The sequence below is a fragment of the Myotis daubentonii genome, chromosome 2 (assembly GCF_963259705.1).
Source record: "Myotis daubentonii chromosome 2, mMyoDau2.1, whole genome shotgun sequence".
Lineage (NCBI taxonomy): Eukaryota > Metazoa > Chordata > Mammalia > Chiroptera > Vespertilionidae > Myotis > Myotis daubentonii.
The window spans coordinates 122,254,610-122,276,077 of NC_081841.1; the positions used below are offsets into that span (position 1 = coordinate 122,254,610).

The 21,468-nt window shown below is 42.9% G+C and overlaps 1 protein-coding gene across 2 annotated transcripts in view; it reads right to left on the reverse strand.

Moving 5' to 3' along the window:
• Positions 1-2,182: 2,182 nt before the first annotated feature.
• RFC3 (replication factor C subunit 3) overlaps positions 2,183-21,468 on the reverse strand; it is a 36,982-nt gene continuing 17,696 nt past the window's right edge. For both annotated transcript variants that reach the window (XM_059684430.1, XM_059684431.1), the window contains exons 5-9: positions 14,028-14,209; positions 11,417-11,553; positions 11,229-11,327; positions 7,116-7,185; positions 2,183-2,471 (exon numbers count right to left, since the gene is read on the reverse strand). In XM_059684430.1, coding sequence (XP_059540413.1) covers positions 2,280-2,471; positions 7,116-7,185; positions 11,229-11,327; positions 11,417-11,553; positions 14,028-14,209 — 680 coding nt within the window. In that variant the 3' untranslated portion in view covers positions 2,183-2,279. The remainder of the gene's footprint in view (positions 2,472-7,115; positions 7,186-11,228; positions 11,328-11,416; positions 11,554-14,027; positions 14,210-21,468) is intronic.

Genomic DNA, 21,468 nt, shown 5'->3' on the forward strand with positions numbered 1-21,468 from the left:
ATATGCAATATTTTATAAAAAATATCGCAATACATTTTAAAGTATGTTATGACTGCCCTGGCCGGTTTGGCTCAGTGCATAGAGCGTCGGCCTGTGGACCGAAGGGTCCCAGGTTCGATTCCGGTCAAGGGCATGTACCTTGGCTGCAGGTGCATCCCCAGTAGAGGGTGTGCAGTAGGCAGCTGATCGATGTTACTCTCATCGATGTTTCTATCTCTATCCCTCTCCCTTCTTCTCTGTAACTACCAATTTGTACTATTGGCTCACTGAGAAGATGCACGCCTGAGACTTCAATGTCTCTGCCATGCATGGAGATATGGACCAAAAGGAATGAAATGTAACCATGAGAGTTCTGCTCTGTCTTTAGCAGAGGATTACCATTGACCTGCTAGCCAGAGGCAGTGATGTGCAGCAGGTTTCTTTAGTCATCAACTGACCTTCCACCAAGAGGGAAAACTATATCCACAGAATCGGTAGGGGTGGATGTTCTGGCCATAAGGGTGTGGCTTATAATATGGAGACAGAAGACAAGAGGACTCTTCGAGACATCGAGACCTTCTACACCACCTCCATTGAGGAGATACCCCTCAATGTTGCTGACCTCATCTGGGTGGGGCTGGTCTGCTATCTCATCCCAGCCAGGGTTCTCAGTCCTTGGCAGGCAGAGGAGCAGGAGGGTGGAGGGAAGGGAGCGAAGGGATGGACATCTTGTCATTTTTATTTCTTTTTCTCCTTTTTCCCTTTGAATAAATGTCACTTTTTGAGGCAAAGAAGGAACCATGAACAATTTACCCTTTTCTTTGGGGTAGGCTCATGCCCCAGGCACTATCTCTTCTCCCAAAAAGACTATTCTACTTCCCTAACCTAGTCAACCTCCAAACCCCAGAGACTCCCTGCTTCAGCCAAATTCCTCTGAAAATGACTCAAACGGGCTATAATGTCACTCAACCTCATTTACTGGGCCAAGTCTGTAGGGAGAACCCCTGAGTTAGGTGGCCCAGGGGATTGTCCCCATGTAGGGGGAGCAGGGGAGAAAAAATAGTAGCAATTTTTATATTGTTTTGTATGGTATTTATTGATTCAGGAAACAAAATTTTGAATAAAATTACTTGGAAACAAATAAAAACAGGTTCCAAAGGACAAGAACAATGACATAATATACACTTGTTTAAAAAGTAACTTCTACAGTAATATACCTTTCCTTCAGAACTACTTGAAGAACTATATTCTTCAAGTCTCAAACACTGAATAAAAACATGCTTGTTACTTACTAGTCAATCTAATACCAAATCTGAATCACTGAAATGAAGGTTGGATTTTGCAGTCTCAATATTTTCCACACCCATGTTAGTTGTATTTCAAAATTAATTCTTATATTTTCTGAAAAAATATAATTCTTACCCTAACTGGTTTGGCTCAGTGGGTAGAGCTCAGCCTACGGACTCAAGGGTCCCGGGTTCAATTCCGGTCAAGGGCATGTACCTTGGTTGGTGTGCAGGAGGCAAACTGATCAATGTTTCTCTCTCACTGATGTTTCTCTCTATCCCTTTCCCTCCCTCTCTGTAAAAAATCAATAAAAATATATTTAAAAAATATATATGTAATTCTTGGTTGAGGAAAATATGAGTAAAGGTAATGACTTACCAAATAGTTACGTACCTGTGGCCAAAAATACTCAACTAGAGGACAGAAAATAATCTCTGCTTTATTAATTTTTTTATTTTTGTTAATCCTCACCTGAGGATATTTTTCCACTGATTTTTAGAGAGTGGAAGGGAGGGGAAGAGACACAGAAATATCAATGTGAGAGAGACACATCGATTGGTTAACGCCTGCATGCACTCAAAGGGGGCCAGGGGTAGAGCTTGCAACAGAGATATGTGACCTTAACCAGAACAGAACCTAAGACCCTTCAGTTGGCAGGCAGATGCTCTATCCACTGAGCCCAAAGATTAGTGCTAATCTTTGTTTTTCTATGTGCAAATTTCCTTCAGCAGGTGAGAGATTAACTGGAAAATGGGAGATCAACATTGCATACTTGGATAGCAAATTTTTAAAATAAAATCATGGACTCTGAAATTTCTAGTTGTGCCCTTTAAATATACTTCAATAGTATAGGAATAATTATTTAACTTAGAGAGTAATGATTAATGGTTCACAGAGAAATTAAAAAAGGACACGATTAAGTAAAGTTAGTTTATTTTACCTGCAGCTCCTGCATTATAAACTGAACGTAAATGCTGATAGTGAGACATATAAAGAAGAATTACTGGTAAATGTCAGAACATCATGCCTTCCAATCCATCTTCCATGAACTTCTTATAAAGTGCCATAAATTTGGCCACAAATGCTTCCAAGTGATAAATGGCTTTACTACCCAGCTGCAGACGATGTTCATAGTAAGCTGCCATCTGGGCCACTTCTCCTTTCAGTTGTCCATCACAATTATGTAAAAGTTCTGAGAGAAGGCCCTAAAGAAAGATAACTAGTAATTAAAGAATTATTTAAAAAGGATATTAGCCAAACAAGGTTTATTTCTCATTCAAAACAGAAGTAAATCTTAAGTTAAATATGTTCAGAACTACATGATGCATATTCTTCAAGTCTCAAACACTTAATAAAAACATGCTTCAAGTGAAACATGTTCTTTTCTTATGTGTGAAATCCTGAATTTTTTTATATTCATCCAAAAGCAAAAAAACAAAGTGTACTTTTCTATAATGTAAAAATGTGGCAATTATTTAGCATAATTCAATACCTAAATGTACGAGGATGCAAAGATATAAGTACAAAGATGCTTACTACAACATTAATTATAATAATCTATATGGCAACCTAAAGTTCCACCAATACAGACCACATTTAAAAAAATACAACTATAATATACAATGGAATCCCATTCATACATTAAAAACAGTAAGGTAGCCCAGCCAGCATAGCTCAGTGGTTGAGAGTTGACCTATGACCCAGGAGATCACGGTTTGATTACTGGTCAGGGCACATGACCGGGTTGCAGGCTCAATCCCCAGTGTAGGGCATGCAGGAAGCAGCTGGACAATGATTCTCTCTCATTATTGATGTTTCTATCACTCCCTCTCCCTTCCTCTCAGAAATCAATAATAAAAATATATTTTAAAAAAAGAGAGTAAGGTAAATATGGACTGTCATGAACAAACACATGTTACAATGTTGAATGAGAAACACAGTGCAGAAGACTGTCAAGGTTTGTGAAACTACACACACACACACACACTATGGGCTTACAGACAGTCCTCGGGTTATGTCAGACTCAACATACGTCGTTTCATGGTTACGTCACCACCTTCCATTTATTTATTAAAAAAGTTCCGTCATTTCGACATATGTACATACCAGTAGCCCAGTGCACGAAATTCATGCACAGGGGTGGGTGTGTTCCTCAGTCTGGCCTGCACCCTCGCCAATTTGGGACCCCTCAAAGGATGTCCTACAGGGATCAGGCCTAAACCAGCAGTCGGACATCCCTCTCGCAATCCGGGACAACTGGCTGCTAACTGCTCACCTGCCTGCCTGCCTGCCTGCTGCTAACCGCTCTGCCTGCCGGCCTGATCGCCCCCAACTGTCCCCACCCCCCGCTGCGGGCCTGCTTGCCCCCAAATGCCCCCCCGCCAGCCTGATCACCCCAAACTGCCCACCCTGCTCGCCCCTACCTTCCCTCCCCACTGGCCTGCTCATCCCCAACAGTCCCCCTGCTGGCCTGCTCGCTTCAAACTGCCCCCGCCCGCTGTCCTGATCACCTCCAATTGACCCCCACTGATGGCCTGCTTGCCCCCATCTGGCCACCCTGCTGGTCTGCGTACCCCCAACGGCCCTGCCCCCCACCAGCCTGATCACCCACAACTGCCCTCCCCTCTTGGCCTCTAACCGCCTCGACCTCAGCCCTGCCACCATGGCTTTGTCCAGAAGAACGTCTGGAAGGTCTCCTGGAAGGTCTCCCAGTCTAATTAGCATATTGCTTTTATTAATATAGATATATCTGTCTGTAAATATGATTATGATTGCAGATATGAGTAGGACCAGGTAAAATTTTATAGAATGGGCCTTTTATTACAGATGGTTTGCCATGTATGCATTTTTTCTAAAGAAGTAAAAATTACTTAAAAAATTGTTTCAGGAAGACTTTGAGAAATTTACGGTATCTGCTTTTCTTCCAAGAAAATTGTCACTTTTATGCCAAAGAATTATTTGTATGCTTTGTATGTCAGCATTGGGCCACTGTGACTCGGGGGCACTTAGCTTGACATGACAGTAATTATCTTGCTCACTGGCTGGGAGGGATGGTGTGTGGCAGAGGAGATAAATACTGGGTTCTGGATTATTCATAGATTGCTGACTTTCTGGATTGATAGTGCAAGCCCCTCCTTTTATTGATGTCCACCTTCTATTGACAGACATCTACCCTGGGGGAGAAATGACATGAAACTCTCTTTCTCTTCATTGTAAAAAGCATTTGAATTCCTAAGGTGTGATAAGGCCACCCAGCCTTCCACAGTCAAAGTACCCATTTCATAGAGGATGTTCCCACTCTTGAATAAATTAAAACGAATTTTTTTCTTTTAATTTTAACTTTCTTCTATAACTGTTTTCTTGTTACTTAAAAGCTAGTTTTTTTGAAACTACTTCCAAAGCTTTTTAAGCTGTATTATGTCCTTGGAATGAATTTATAAATAAGAATTGAGACTGGCCGGTGTGACTCAGTGGTTGAGCATCAACCTATGAACCAGGAAGTCACAGTTTGATACCAGGTCAGGACACATGCCCTGGTTGTGGGCTTGATCCCTAGTATGGGGCGTGTAGGAGACAGGCGATCAATGATTCTCTCTCATCATTGATGTTTCTATCTCTCCCTCTCCCTTCCTCTCTCAGTCAGTAAGAATATATTTTAAAGAGAGAGAGAGAGAGGAGTATGTATGTTTGTAAATAAGAAAACATGTATTTGATGCTCTTAGAAAGTCTTACTTTCATTAAAACTTGTGCAGTATAGGGAACTCCATAGATTCTCTTAATTTGAAGAAAGTTAGAGGGAAAGGTACTCATTCAGAGTTCCTTGGGAAAATGTGTCACTTATATTTTATTTTATGTTTATTTTTTTAAATCAAAAGCTGAAATATTTTCTATTCAGAAAATATATTTGGATCTAAATATCTTCTATAATTTTAACACTAAAACATCAATTTAAATATTTTAAAAATGGTTGGAATGTTTGTTTTTTAAAATAAGTTAGGTTTCTGGAGTTCTATATGTTACTAGATCACCTGGGATAATTTTCTGATTGGAAAATTAAGAATTATAGTCAGAGGGGAGGACATGAGAATTTTTAAAGAACATATTCAATTTACTTTAGAAGCCGAACCTCTCTTATCATGTGACTTGTTTTGTATGTTTTTTAAACTATATTATAACATAAGCATTGGTGCTATTGGGACAACACAGTGACAGTTGATTTGGGTCATTTGAATGTCCACTGTCTGTTTTAATTTGTATGTTCGTTTTGACTCTGTCATATGCTCAAACTTCAGTGGAAGTCATGAGAACCTATTATTTTTGCCTGCTCCCTCCTTTACGTTGGCAATATTCTTTTTTACTCAGAGGGACCTTAACTTTGATGTAAGGGATTGTTTTCGTTGCCAACTGTTTTCTTCCTTGCCAAGTAAGAGAGTTGTTGTGAACTCTTCAGTGATGCCTTCCCCAGGAGATTTGCAGATGTGGTTGGGAAAAGTCATTTCATCCCCAACCTTTGCATGTCAGGTGCTGTGGTGCCGGGGTGCCGCCTCGCCTGTGCCCTGGCTCTCCAATCCCGATGTGGCTCTCTCCTCCTCTGATCGCCATGGCAACCACCAGACCACAGGTCTCTCTCCCTCCGATTGCCATGGCGACCACAGGATGCAGGCCAGGCAGCTCCCCTGAACCCAAGGGTGCCGCCTGGCCTGGCCCCGGCTCTCTCCCCCTCTGATCGCCATGCAATCACAGGGCCGCCTTTGCCCTGCCACCCAGCTCTTGCTTGCAGCCTAGGTTTCTGATCACTGTTCTTCCATCCTTCCCCTTTCACCTCCCATCATTGTGCCTACGTACGCAAATAACCGCCATCTTTGTTGGCAGTTAATTTGCATATCACCCTAATTAGCCAATGGGAAGCATAGCAGAGGTACGGTTAATTACCCTTTTTGTCTTTTATTAGATTAGATGTGCTTTATGTTTTTTATTATTTATTTACCACAAGTAAAAGTCAGGAATTATCTTTCTTTTAAATTTTTTTACTGTTTCACTTCATTACTGCTGTGTATGTGCTCTATGTGAGTGACATGGGTGCTTATGTAGGTGGGTTCGACTTACGGCGAAAATCATGTTATGTCACGCTGTAGGAACGGATCTCCGAGGTAACTCGAGGACCTACTGTATTTCCATGTGAACAGACTAGAGGTCTGTTAAAACTGGTTATCCTTATGGAAGTGAAAGGGCAGACCTTCGTTTTTTTTTTGTATAGTTGGGTCACTGAATTTTTTCATGTTAATATTACCATTTAAATACAAATAAACAACAACAAAAAACCCTGCATTTCCTAACAAATCAATTTAGCTAGGTAGGTAGCTGACAGACCAACTCTAAAGCTGTGCCTTACAATATATCATAATTTAGATTCTGCCTACACATTTAACCTCATTTCCCATGTTCATTGAATCTAATAGTCTGAAATACTTGTTCCCCAGTCATTTACACAATTCCCTTCTTTTAATCCTTGAAGTCTCAGCTTAAGCATAACCTTCCTCAGAGAATCTATTGCTGACCTTCCATGGCTCCACTCTCCCTTATTTCACCTTGTTACTTCTTTCTTAACACTTAAAACATTCTGAAATCCTTTTGCTTCTTTACTTGTTTCTAATCTGACCCTACTAAAATGTAACTTCTCTGAAGGCAGGACCTTTCCTGTCTTCTTCATCATCCCCCTTATGATGCCTGACATACAGTAGACACTCAAAAAATATTTGCTGAATTAATGAACTGTATAAGAAGTGAGCGTTATCTTATGATTGCAAATTTTATGCTTATAAAAGATTCAAGATGTGAAATCAGGTTACCTTCATTATTATTTCAGGAGGAATACAATGAGTTAAAAGCTCATAGAGTCTTCCACGAACTTCAAGGAGCCTACATAAAACATAGTAATATTTTGTGATAAAAATAAGAGGTAATTTTTCCAAGTACCTACTGTGCTGTTTAACTTTATGAATTAAACAAACAATCCAATACAAACATTTTCTTAAATGGCTTATCATACTTAGCATACACATACAGAAGCTTTTTCTAATTTCAGTTCATTTTTTTTAAAGAAAATTTACAGAACTCTTTTAAAGTTAGACAAAACTTATATTCAGTATTATATTAAGACTTCATGAACAGTGAAGGTTGAGTTTATTTCACACCATGGACTTTAGCATACTTTCATGACACATCAAGTAACATGTTTATTTTTTCCTACCCAAATAAATGATACCTAGAACAGCTAGAAAATAATCATAAAAAGATTAAAGAATCACTGGTCAATTACACAAGTGAGCAAGGGATATAAGGATGATATCTACAATAATAAAAGCATAATATGCTAATTAGACCAGACAGCTGAACAACCTTCTGGACGTCCTTTTGGACAATCTTCCTGACAAAGCTGCCGCGGGCAGGGGCCGAGGCAGAGGTGATCGGGGCAATCAGGCAGGCATGCAGAGTGGTTAGGGGTGATGAGGCAGGCGGGCAGAGGCAGTTAGGGGTGATCAGCCAGGCAGGCGAGTGGTTTTGCACTCTACTGCCAAGAGTGCAAAAGCAATATGGCAAGGAAACAAAGATGTCCTGTCATTATAGGTAAGCATAAACACAGGCTGCATAAGTCAACATGAGCATTTCCACTCTGAGCCTTTAATTATAGACCCCTCTCATAAAATTTCTCTCCTTCACAAGAGTAGAGAGAAATATACAAGGCATTTTATTTAAGACAGTAAGGAAAACAATGATCATTAAAATTCTAAACACAAGAATCTTTATTTCTTCCTCTCTCTCTCTCTCTCTCTCTCTCTCTCCCCCTCTCTCTCCTGCTCTCTCTCTCTCTATATATATATACACACACATACATACATATAAACTAGAGGCCCAGTGCACAAAATTTGTGCAGGGGAGGGGGGTGCTCCTCAGCCCAGCCTGCACCCCAATCCGGGACCCCTCAGGAGATGTTCGACTGCCGGTTTAGTCCTGAATCAGCAGTCGGATATCCCTCTCGCAATCCAGGACCGCTGGCTCCTAACCGCTCATCTGCCTGCCTGTCTGATCGCCCCTAACCACCTCTGCCTCAGCCCCCGCCACCGTGGCTTTGTCCGGAAGGAAGACCGGATGACTGGAAGATGTCCGGTCGACCTGGTGTAATTAGCTTATTACCCTTTTATTAGTATAAATATATAATTTACTTAGCCTAAAGGGAAAAAAAAATGTTCTGAATCATCACTAAAATAATATCACAGATGTTCTATTATTTCAGATTAATCAGGAAAGTGATTTATGAAAGATTTCTTAAAAGTAGAAGTTCAAACCCCATTCTGGGAATCCAGGACTATGAAGCTGTGCCATAATAAAGCTTAATAAAAGTTGTTTTTGTTTTTAAATCCAGCATGTTTTTAAGCACTTGCTATGTGAAACATACTATAACTAATAATTTAAAAATCAGTCCTCACACCAGCTATGAGTGGGCATTATCTCCATCTATTTTTAGATGAAAAAACTAAGACTCAGGTAGTTTAAGTCAACAAAGTTGACCACAGCAGAACCTTGATTTAAGCACAGATCTCTCTTACTCCAAAGTCCATACCCTTCCAATGTCTGACAGGCATTTCTCTAACACAGGGTGGGGAACATCTGGCCCACGGGCCTTATTTGGTCTTGTCCTGCCAAGGCATTAGGGGTGAATTAATTAAATGCTTGACCAAATATAGAAGGTTAATTTTTAAGTTGATAATTTCACATGGCCCACAAATCATGTTAGAAGTATCCAAATGGCTCTTGGCAGAAAAAAGGTTCTCTACTCCTGCTCTAATCCCATACTCTATATGAAGTTTACTGCAGTACACTATTAATTCCAAACACCATCACTTTGTTACTGAAAAAAACTTAATGTTCAGAGATGTTAAGCTTCCATCAAAACTCATATGGTGGAGGTAGCCTTTTAATTCAAGTCTGATTCCAAAGCCCTTGATTATTCTTGGACATGATTAGTAAAGCATAATAATAATAAAAATTTCTACTACTATCATCAGTTTTTTTAAAAATCACAACAAAAAGAAGGAAGTCATCTTCAGTTTAGAAATATTTTACAAAACTAAGACTCATTAGACATGCTTTGTTTGAATTTTATCTTTAAAGGCTGACATTTCTTCAATTACTCAGCATTGTACAAAATGGATTGTACACTTTTTCCTAAAGTCAAGGTTTCTTTTCTGAAGGGACTATTTTATGATACTTGACACTTGTTGCAAACTATTCAACTAAAATAATTGAATGGGAATCCAAAGCAAACCCTGATGAAATACTAAGTACCCATTATATATGACTATACACCTCCACTAATCTAGATGATAGCCAAAGAGTAGATATTATAAAATCCTTTGAGGACTCTTTTATAAAAATTGAAATTCATATCTGATGAATAAACGAGGGAAGCTTAAATTTCAGTGGTTGCACTCAATCTATTCTGTTTCCTAAAACAATCACTTACCTTCTATAAAATCTAAAGATGGTTTCTAGTTCTGACAGACAGTAAGAGTAGGAGGCTGTGTCTTGGTGAGCCTAAGGAACATTCTCCAGGATTGCCAAAAGGAGTGGATCTTAAACCTATCACTCTTGATTTAGAGAAGAGCAGATTGCCCTTCTCAATCAAAGCTGTCATAAATCAAACAACTAGTGGTTGAAGCATTTTCAGTATGGCCACTCCTGAGTAACAGACACACAGAAATAAATGGAATCAACTGAGTATCGGTGTGTCACAATACACTTTCTAAATACTAACGGCGTATGCCCAATACTATTCTTAACAGAAATATATCATACCTAAAAATTAGTTAAAGTCTGACTCATAGTCTCGTGTCTTTCTAGCATATGAGGTGTCAATTATAAAGCTATATATTGTTTTTTATATTAAAAAACTAGAAACATACGTCATCTGAAATCCTAAAAGAAAAACTAAAAATTCCAAGATGTGTTTTAATTTATGTGTAAGTTCCACATTTACATGTAAACAGCTTAATAAAAGCCATTATACCACACCAACTACAGTCAAATGTCGGTTCTCTCGAACATCTTCCATTTCAAACAATTTGGTTCTTGACCAAGTTGTTCATGGAAAAAATGTTTCAGGTATCAAACAAAACTTCAGTTCCTGACCAACAACTCTTTCATGCTGACACCTGTATGATCAGACACTTGCCTCTCAGGCGACAAAGGAGAGAATACATGAGTATGAGACAATTTACTGCTAAACTTCGCGTTAACATCTCAGGAAATTGTGCTATTAATATTTTCTTGTTTTTGTTGTTTTTGCCTTTGTTACTGTCTACTATTATTAAATACATATAGTAAGACACCATGGGTCCTAAGGTTAGTGATAGCAGCAAAGTGGAAACTAAAGTTGTGAGAATAAAAACTAGAGCTTAAAAAGATATAATTACCAATTATAACAGAGGTGTTCACATGTCTGATCTGGCTACTGAGTATGGTAAGGGGAATGGACAATTAACACAATTTTAAAACATAAAGAGGCCATTAAGAGTGCTGACTTTGTTAAGTGAAAGTGCTCACAAAACAATTTTCACAGGCAACTGAGAAAGGTAAAAAAAGAAACATTTGGGGGTCTGGAATGGATTAACTCAATTTACATTATTTCTAATGGGAAAAAATAATTAGGTTTTAAAACAAATTGCTTTTCGAATAGCCTTCTGGAATGAATTAAGTTCGAGAACCGAGATTCCACTGTATTCTAAATCATTAAATTTCTAAAATTTTATCCTCCCCCCTTTTTTAAAAGTTTAATCTTTAGATTCACTACTTAATTATAAGTCTAAATTGCACGGTGCTAATAAAAATCCACTACCTTAAAACTAGAATAGCTGTACTACCTTGATGATCAAATTTTTACAGTCATCTTTTATACTGGTTACCTTTGTGGAGTCTGCTGACTGACAATAGCATTGGCAGTCTCCCTCAGATACACCTCCCAATCTGTTTCAGGGATTTCTTGATCTTCGGTAAAAGGATATCTATATGACAAAAAGAAAACACAATAAACTAAATGGAAGCATGCTTATTATCCAAAATGTTTCTGGTGCTAACTGCCTCTTTAACTCACTGTTGAACTCTGCAGGCTTCACACATGAGTAGGGCTTTTCTGAGATTTCGGCAGGACTTCTCTGCAAGTCTACGAGCCAGTTGTGAAGGGAGATTCAGACCTTCCTTCTTGCACACAGTAGATAAAACAAGGCAAATCTACAATAAAATAATTTTTAAAAATGAGCAATCTGTCAAACAGTATATTGAAATAATTTCTGTTGATAACATCTTTATAGATCCCCACCTTTTTTGGTTACTATCCTACCCAAACCCACATTCTCCTTCAGCAGGAAGCCAGGGATCTTGCCTAGCTATTAGGAAAAGGGAGCAGCTGGTTCTGCAACTGGGGAAAGACCTGGTCCCAGGTCCAAGCCTTCCAATCTCCTCAGGGCAGCTGAGAGGAGACACAGGGTCCCAAGTTGGTGGCAAAAACAGGGCTGCCAAGTTGAGCCACCTGACCTGAATTCCACACAACTAAGAAGGCCTTATTTGCATGGACTAAGACAAGAATGGTGTCCATGAGAGTGGTGAAACTGGTAATCCTGCTTGCTTTATTAACCCTTTTAACTGTATTACTCCTAAAATTTGTACAACTGAGAGATAAAATAAAGGTATTTTACAACTTTGCAACTAATACAATGTCACTTCGCATAAAATTGCCCCAAATTACTAATGGCAGGAAAACGGCTTATTGTGAGAATTAAAAATTTTACTGATAGCTATTAATATCTCTCTCTCTCTCTCACACACACACACACACACACACACACGTTGGCAAAAATAGGTTTACAGTTGTGAGTGACATTCTGAATTAAGAAAGCTACTATAATAATTATCACCTGTATGTTTTTTTCCATATAAACAACTGTAAATCTACTTTGCCATTCCTATATATAATGTTCTTTCACCTAACTTTGGTCCCTTACCCAAACAGTTGGTATTCTCACATCATCTCCTGGCAAAACCTATTTCTTCCATACTCAAGTGTCCTCCAAAGCCAAGTACATCAGGTTAAGGCAAAAGACACTAAATACCTAAACTCTCCATAGTTTAGTAAAATTCATAATATAGTGAAACCTCAGTTCTCAAACTAAATTCATTCAGGAAGACTGTTCAAGAAGCAATTTGCTCAAAAACTGAATCATTTTTTCCCCATTAGAAATAATGTAAATTGAATTTATTCGTTCCAGTCCTCCAAATGAGTCCCTGTTTTATATACAGTACATGTCTAATATACTGTTTACTCTATAAAGAAACACTTCTTTTGTTAAATTTATTAAACCACCCCCTACTAGCCTTAAAGAAATCACTTTACCACTCACTCCAGGGGTGTCTTTCAGGAAGTCAGCATGCAATGTCTTTGCTTTTTCACATATCACTGCCTTGGAAATGCAGTCACACATTAACTGATTTTTCTTTATCTAAATCAACAGTTTTTCTACCTCTTCAATTGCCTGTGACCACTGTTTCTTTCACACCCTTAGAAACATTAGCACTCTTGATGGCCTCTTTATGTTTTAAAGTTGTATTAATCATCCATTTTACCAGCAACAAAAACAAAAAGATAAAATACTATATAATAAAGATGTAATATGCAAATTGACCATCACGCCCTCACACAAGATGGACAGCCCCATGTGGTCAAAAATGGCCACAAGATGGGTGGCAGGGGAGGGTAGTTGTGGGTGATAAGGCCAGCAGCGGAGGGCAGTTAGGAGCGACGAGGCCGGCAGGGGAGAGCAGTTAGGGGTGACTAGGTCGGCAGGGAAGGACAGTTGGGGGTAACCAGGTCAGCAGGGGAGGGAAGTTGTGGGGAACCAGTGGCCTACAGGGGAGGGCAGTTGGGGTTGACCAGGAGGCTGGGGAGGGCAGTTGGGGGTGACCAGGCCTGCAGGGGAAGACAGTTGGGGGCGACTAAGCCAGCAGGAGTGGGAAGTTAGGGGCGACCAGGCCAGCGTGGGACGGCAGTTGGGGTCAATCGGGCTGGCAGGGGAGGAGTTAGGTATTGATCAGGCTGGCAGGGGAGTGGTTAGGGGATGATCAGGCTGGCAGGCAGAAGCGGTTAGGGGCAATCAGGCAGGTAGGCGAGCAGTTGGGAGCCAGCGTCCTGGATTGTGAGAGGGGTGTCCGACTGCTGGTTTAGGCCCGATCCCACAGGGACACCTCCTACCCCGCCCCCAAGTGCACGAATTTCATGCACCGGGCCTCTAGTAAATAAATAAAACCACAAAAATATTCACAATACAATTTCCTGAAATGTTAACAATGTGAGGTTTAGGGGTAAACTGACTAGCATTTTCTCCTTTGTTTATTGCTTTTTCTCATGCTGAGGCATCAGCATGAAAGGGTTGTTCAACAACTGAGACTTTTATTTAAGGACAACTTGGTTGAGAACCCAACTGTTAGAAATAGGAGACATTTGAGAACCGAGGTTTGACTGTACCTACTCATTTAAGGTAAACAATAATTTAAAGCAAAGAACACTTTTCCTATATTGGTATCTACTACTACTGGTATTTACTACTATATATATTGGTTTTTGCATCTACTAATGATTAGCATCCAGACCACAGATGTTCCTGAATTACTGACACACTTCACTGCAAGTGAAAACAAGTAACTTGACTTACATCCTCAATGCTGGGAGCAGGCACACGAATTGCCAGACATCGACTACGAATAGGTGGTATCACTTTAGATGTAGAATTGCAACACAAGATCAATCTGCAGGTAGACATATACTTTTCCATGGTTCTACGCAAGGCATGTTGAGCATCTCTGGTGAGTTTGTCAACCTCTGTCAACAAAACCACTGAGAGAAGGAGAAACAAAACAAACTTTAACTTGCATAACTATATGCTTCTCCCTCTTCATTATTCAGCATGAAATCTTAAATAATAATCCTGATATATTACTCTTCCCTTTGACAAGGACATATTGAAGTTACAAGTACTGTAAAAATAACTTATTTTTATTTTCAAAATTCTGTAAGACTAAGAAATTCTAGGTTAAATGAAGTTAAAGAGGTTAACTTACTATAGAATTCATTATAGCCTCTTTAATATTTACTAGACACCTGGTGCACGAGATTCATGCACTGGGTGGGGGGGGAGGGTCCCTCAGCGCAGCCTGCACTCTCTTGCAGTCCAGGACCCCTTGGAGGATGTCCGCCTACTGGCTTAGACCCAATCCCCCCAGACATCGCTCTCATAGCCCGGGGCTCTCACAGTCCAGGACCACTTGCTGCTTACCACCTGCCTGCAGGGGAGGTGGGAGAGGCTCCCGCCACTACCGTTGTGCTCACCAACTGTGAGCCTGGCTTCTGGCTGAGTGGCGCTCCCCCTGTGGAAGCACACTGACCAACAGGGGGCAGCTCCTGCATTGAGCGTCTGTCCCCTGGTGATCAGTGTGCGTCATAGTGACCAGTCATTCTGCCGTTAGGTCGATTTGCATATTATGCTTTTATTATATATGATATGCAATAAAAAGAGAATCACCAAAACAAGGATGTATGGTGCTACATTTTCCAAAAATATTTTACTATCTCAGTAGCACATGACTGTGGAACATCTTTTAATCGGGGGCGGGGAACATCCAGCCCACAGTCCATATAAGGCCCATGAAATAATTTTGTCTGGCTCTGCCAAGGCATTAGGAGTGAGTTATTAACTCTCTGACAAATATAGCAAGCTAATTTTAAGGTAATAATTTTGTATGGCCCACAAATGATGTTATGAATATGCAGATGGACTTTAGCAGAAAAAAGATTCCCACTGCTGTCTTAAATCATAGCATTCTAAGGAATATACTTTGGAAAACAACTGCCACAGGGATGTAGCAAACAAGGCATAAAGACATCTGGTTACTTGTATAGTAAGTAAGTTTCTTCCTGGTCATAATTAGTCTTAAGACTAGGCCTTAAATATTTTCAAGAATAATATGTAGGTAGACTGAATCCAACTGCTGTATTATTCATTATACCAATTTTTGTCTAGCAGATGGCAGTATTCCAATATCTCCGATATAAACAGACAGGACTAAATATTCCAAGAACAAAGACACATGGACAACATTTATACCAAAACATAGTAACAAGCTTTACCTAAGAACCCCAAATACTAGAAAGTGAAAATACTGGTAAAGGACTATGTATGGGAGGAAGTGACTAGGACAGCCATGGGCAAACTATGGCCCGCGGGCCGGATCCGGCCCATTTGAAATGAATAAAACTAAAAAAACAAAGGACCGTATCCTTTTATGTAATGACTAGGGGCCCGGTGCACGAAATTCGTGCACTGGGTGGGGGAGGAGGGGAGTGTCCCTCAGCCCAGCCTGCCCCCTCTCACATACTGGGAGCCCTCAGGCGTTGACCCCCATCACCCTCCAATTGCAGGATTGGCCCCTTGCCCAGGCCTGAGGCCTCCGCCAGAGGTGTCAGGCTTGGACAGGGGACCCCCATCTCCCTCTGATCGCTTGCTCCACCCCCCGCCCAAGCCTGACGCCTCTGACCCAGGCTTCAGGCCTGGGCAAGGGGACCATCATATCTGCCCAATCCCTGGCTCCGCCCCCCACCCAGGCCTGATGCCTCTGGCCCAGGCATCAGGCCTGGGCAGGGGACCCCCAGCCCTCCGCCCAGGCCTGATACCTCGGCCAGAGGAGTTGACCCTCATCACCCTCCAATCACCAATCACCGGATCGGCCCCTTGACCAGGCTTGAGGCCTCTGGCAGAGGTGTCAGGCCTGGGCAGGGGACCCCCAGCTCCCCACGATCTCCCGCTCTGCCCCTGCCCAGGCCTAACACCTCTGGCTGAGGCATTAGGCCTGGGCAGGGGACTCCCAGCTCCCCGCGGTTGCAGGCTCTGCCCCTGCCCAGGCCTAACACCTCTGGCCAAGACATTAGGCCTGGGCAGGGGACTCCCAGCTCCCCGTGATCTCCCGCTCTGCCCCTGCCCAGCTCCCCGCGGTTGCAGGCTCCGCCCCTGCCCAGGCCTAACGCCTCTGACCGAGGCGTCCGGCCCGGGCAGCGGGGACCCGCAGCGGCAGCGGACCCGCGATCGTGGGCTCTGCTTTAGGCCCAGGCAAGGGACCCCTAGCTCCCGGGACTGCCAGCTTCGACCGTGCCCAGCTCCCATCGCTGGCTCCACCCCTACTTCCTGCTATCACTGGCCAGGGTGGCAAAGGCACCTGATTCTCCGATCATGGCTGGGGGGCAGGGCAAAGGTGGCCCCAGGGCCGCCTTTGCCCTGCCCCCCAGCTCTTAGCTCCCCCCTGGGTTTCCGATCACTGTCAGTGGCAGGGGGCTTCTTCCTGCTTTCCCTTTCGCCTCCCTGCATTGTGCCTACATATGCAAATTAACCGCCATCTTTGTTGGCAGTTAACTGCCATCTTAGTTGGCAGTTAATTTGCATATAGCCCTGATTAGCCAATGAAAAGGGTAGCGTCGTACGCCAATTACCATTTTTCTCTTTTATTAGTGTAGATGTTTACTTTGAATTTATATTAGTTCACACAAACACTCCATCCATGCTTTTGTTCCGGCCCTCTGGTCCAGTTTAAGAATCCATTGTGGCCCTCGAATCAAAAAGTTTGCCTACCCCTGGGCTAGGATCTAGTAGGTTTCTGACAGTCTTTAGGGCAGGAGAACCCTAAATCACCCACAAGAAAACTCTAGAAAGCATCAAGGGCTAAGATGAGAACAGAATCCATAGGGCTGAGCTCATGGCTGAGAACAATGGAACCTTGATGAAATAAGGTTTGGCAGAGCACTAGACTGAAAATAACAAAATGGAGTGCCCCTCTAAGACAATGTTTCACAATGAGGAGAAATTCTGGACAGAGAATCCAAACTGAACAGAATAGGAAAAAGAGAGACAAAAAGATTGATCCCGAAATGTGACTAAAATAGAACCAAACAAAGTAGCAAAATCCAACAGATACAAAAAATAAATCTGGTAGTCAGAAAACAGAAGCATATCTATAAATTTAAAACATGACCAAGTGAGTTTTACTCTAGAAATGCAATGAAGTTTCATTAGGAGATCCAGTAATATAATCCTACATAATAAAAGCCGAATACGCTAAGTGTCCAGTTGAACGGTCAGCTGTTCAACGAATCAAAGCATAATATGTTAATGCCGCTCAACTGCTCGCTATGACGTGCACTGACCACCAGAGGGCAGATGCTCCAACCAGTAGGTTAGCTTGCTGCTGGGTTATGGCCAATAGAGACTGAGAAGATGGGCCAGACACGCCCTGGATCTCTCCCACAGTCCCTTCCCAGCTGGCCAACCTTCCATGTCCCTCCCTGACCCCGATCATGCACTGGTGGGGTCCCTTGGCCTGGCCTGTGCCCTCTCGTAATCTGGAACCCCTCGAGGGATGTCAGAGAGCCGGTTTCAGCCCAATCCCACAGGCCAGGCTGAGGGACCCCACTGGTGCATGAATTCCTGCACTGGGCCTCTAGAGTGTGTGTGAGTGTGTGTGTGTGTGTGTGTGTGTGTGTGTGTGTGTGTGTGTGTATAGAGGTAATATGCTAATTGGTCCTAACGGTGTCCCAGTCACGACCGTTCAACAGGCTGCATGCACACAGGATCTGGAGGGCGGGAATGGGGGCAGGGACTTGCGCCACTGAGACATGAGGCTGCCGCCAGGGGCAGTCCCCCCAGCAGATGCACGCACAGGCCCACTGTGCCTCCTGGCCTGGAAGGGGGTGTCAGGATGGGGGCAGGGCCTCGGCAGAGATCTCTCAGCACTCCTGTGCCAAGGTCTGAAGGTGCAGAGAGAAAGGGAGAGCAGATGGGAAGTTAGAGTGTTTAGGCCAGGCGGGGAGAGCAGATAGGCAGTTACGGGGATCAGGCCAGGAGGGGAGAGCAGTTAGGGGCATCAGGCAGGTGAGCGCTTAGGCGTCAGTGGTTCTGGATTGCGAGGGATCCCAGATTGGAGAGGGTACAGGCCAGGCTGAGGGAATCCCGTCCCAGCCCGTGCCCCCGCCCCCCCCCCCCCTACAAATTTCATTTACCGGGCTTCTAGTGTTGTAAATATTGTAAACGTGCAAATGGAATTTACTAGTGACCTGGTACACAGATTCATGAACACTGAAAGGAAATCTATACTAATAAAATGATAATATGCTAATTAAGGCAGACATCTTCCAAACGACCTTCTGGACGTCCTACCAGACAAAGCCACAGAGGCTGTGAGGGCCGAGATTCAGGGAGCCACGGATGGCTGCAAAGGGCCCAGGATCAAGCCAGTAGTGGCAGGAGCAGCAGGGTAATGGGGACAGTGCCTTCCCCTGATCCACCAGGTCACCTGATGCAAAGGGAGGCCAGACTGCGGCTTAGGCCGGGGGCCGAGGCAAAGGCGGTTAGGGGCGATCAGGCCGGCAGGGGAGCAAGTTAGGGTCAATCAGGCTGGCAAGGTAGGTGCAATCAGGCAAGCAGGCAGAGGCAGTTAGGGGCCATCAGGCTGGCAGGCAGAGGCAGTTAGGGGCCATCAAGCAGGCAGGCAGGCAGGCAGGTGAGCAGTTAGGGGCCAGCGGTCCCAGATTGGAAGTCTGACTGCCAGCAGTTGGATATCCCCTGAGGGGTCCCAGATTGGAGAGGGTGCAGGCTGGGCTGAGGGGCCCCTCGCCATGCACTAATTTCATGCACCAGACCTGTAGTTAATTAGAAGGTGGCTGGTGGGGGGAGGACTGGGCAAGACGGGCCGGATACACCCTGGAGCCAACCTCCCATGGTCCCTCCCTGGCTGGCTATAGCTGGGGTGGCTCAAGGCTCGAAGGGCATCTGTGGAGTGAGCGAGTCCCTCGGCCTGGCCTGCGGGAATTGAGCTGAAACTGACTCTCTAACATCCCCTGAGGGGTCCCGAGTATGAGAGGGCACTCTGCAAAGTTGGTGTCATATAGGGTGTGGAACGCAAACACAAGTGTGTAGTAAGCCAAATTCGAGGCTGACAATACCCCAGCAACAACATAACCCACGGCTGAAGGTGGAATTGCATGGTCCAGCGAGGAATCAGGCTCCCTCCTGTTTTCGAGGTGCATTACCCGAAAATCGCTGCTGCCAAGTTACTGCAGCTCGGCAGCTCCTGCGTTGAGCTTCTGCCCTTGGTGGTCAGTGCGCATCATAGTTACCAGTCGGGCAGACACTTAACATATTAGATACACACACACACACACACACACACACACACAGACTAGAGGCCTGGTGCACGAAATTCGTACACTCGGCCGGGGTGGGGGGGGGGGGAGGGTCCTTCAGCCCAGCCTTCACTCTCTCACAGTCCGGGAGCCCTTGGGGGATGTCCGACTGACAGACATCCTCAGCCCTTGAGCTGCCTTCTTGTGGTCAGTGCGTGTTACAGTGACCAGTTGTTCCACTGTTCGGTCAATTTGCACATTAGCCTTTTATTAGTATAGGATTATACTAATAGACCTAAGAAGAAAAGTCATAAAAACAAATTCATTCATGAATGCAAAAGCAGCATTTGAAAATGTTAACACACATTCATGTTAGAAACAATAAAATAAAAAAACTATGGATATTTCCTTACTGTGATATACCTCAGGTCAAAATCTAGCAACTGTCTAAATGGTGAAACCTTAGGGCTTTCCTCTTTCCAGAGTTGTGACAAAAGCATTCAATATCTCTACTCCTATTACCCACTGTATTGAGGTGATGCTAAACATGGTTAGACAAGAGAAAGTAGTTAAGGCCATACAAATTGGATAGTAAAAGGGAAAATTGTCTCTATTTACAAATAATATGAACGCATATCTGAAAAACCCAAAAGAGACATTGTAAAGACTATTACAAACAGAGAATTTAATAATGTAGTAGGATATAAAATCAAGACATAAATATCAACAGCTGTCAAATATGTAAACAAAAAAGCAAATATAAAACAAATCATTTGTAGTAGCAAAAATAAATAAGTAAATATTTATATTTATTTTGAAATACAGACTGAGGAGGAAGATAACAGCTGGGAATATACACAGGCAATTCAGAAAACAGTAAAATGAGCAATGAACAAAATAAAAAATTACCAGATTTACTAAAAACAAAAACACGCACAATTTATTTCCCTAACTAAATCTGAGAAAGATTAAAATTTTCCCAATGTTGATGAATATTGGGAAAAAACAGGACCTCCCCATTACCACTGATAGTAGTATAAACTTATACCATAATTCAGATGAAGAATTTTGCAAAAAATATCAAAAGCACTAAATATTGGCATATTTATTATCACAAAAATCTTCTATAAGAATGTGTGTATAGATAGATGTGCAAAATGGCGGTGGAATAAGTGGAAGCAACAATGACAAGCTCCCAGGATTAAACTGAAATTACAACTAAAATACAGAAAAACCATCCTGAATAGTCAACTGAAGACTAGCTGGAGAGAACCCTGATAACCAAGGACGGAAAGTGGAGACCAAAAAGAGACTGGTAGGAAGTGCAGAGGTGCAAGAGGGCTAGCGGGGCTCCCACAGACATCAGCTGAAGTTCTGGAGGGATATCTCAGCTGTGGGGGAAGAGGGGAGTTCCTACTGAGAACTCTGGAGTCTAATCCCCAAGCTGGGCCCCCAGCTAAGAGCACCAGAATTGAGAAGGGTTCCCATATATCATCTGTCTGTGAAAAGCAGCCGAATTGCAGTCTGCCAGGGAGAGACAGCTGGAAATGCAGGCACCTTCTTAAAAGGCCAACTCACAAAATTAAGTGTGCACCCACTCACCATGGACTCCAGCAGAGGGAGGGCAGAGTGCACTGGAGCTGTAGGAGCAGAAGCCAGGGTTGGGGGCTTTGGGGTTAGAGCTTGGAATGCAAACACCACAGTTTCCTGAGCCAAGTCATTCCCTCATATGGCAGAGGACATCCATCACCAGCAGACCATTACTATCCAGGCAGGTTTTGTCCCTCTGGGGAGCAGGAGGTTGGGAGGGGGAACAACTGCTTTTTTTATAAAAACTCCCAGCAAAGTGGGAATAGAGGGACCATACATCAACATGATAAAGGCCATATATAACAAACCTACAGCCAACATCATACTCAATGGGAAAAAAC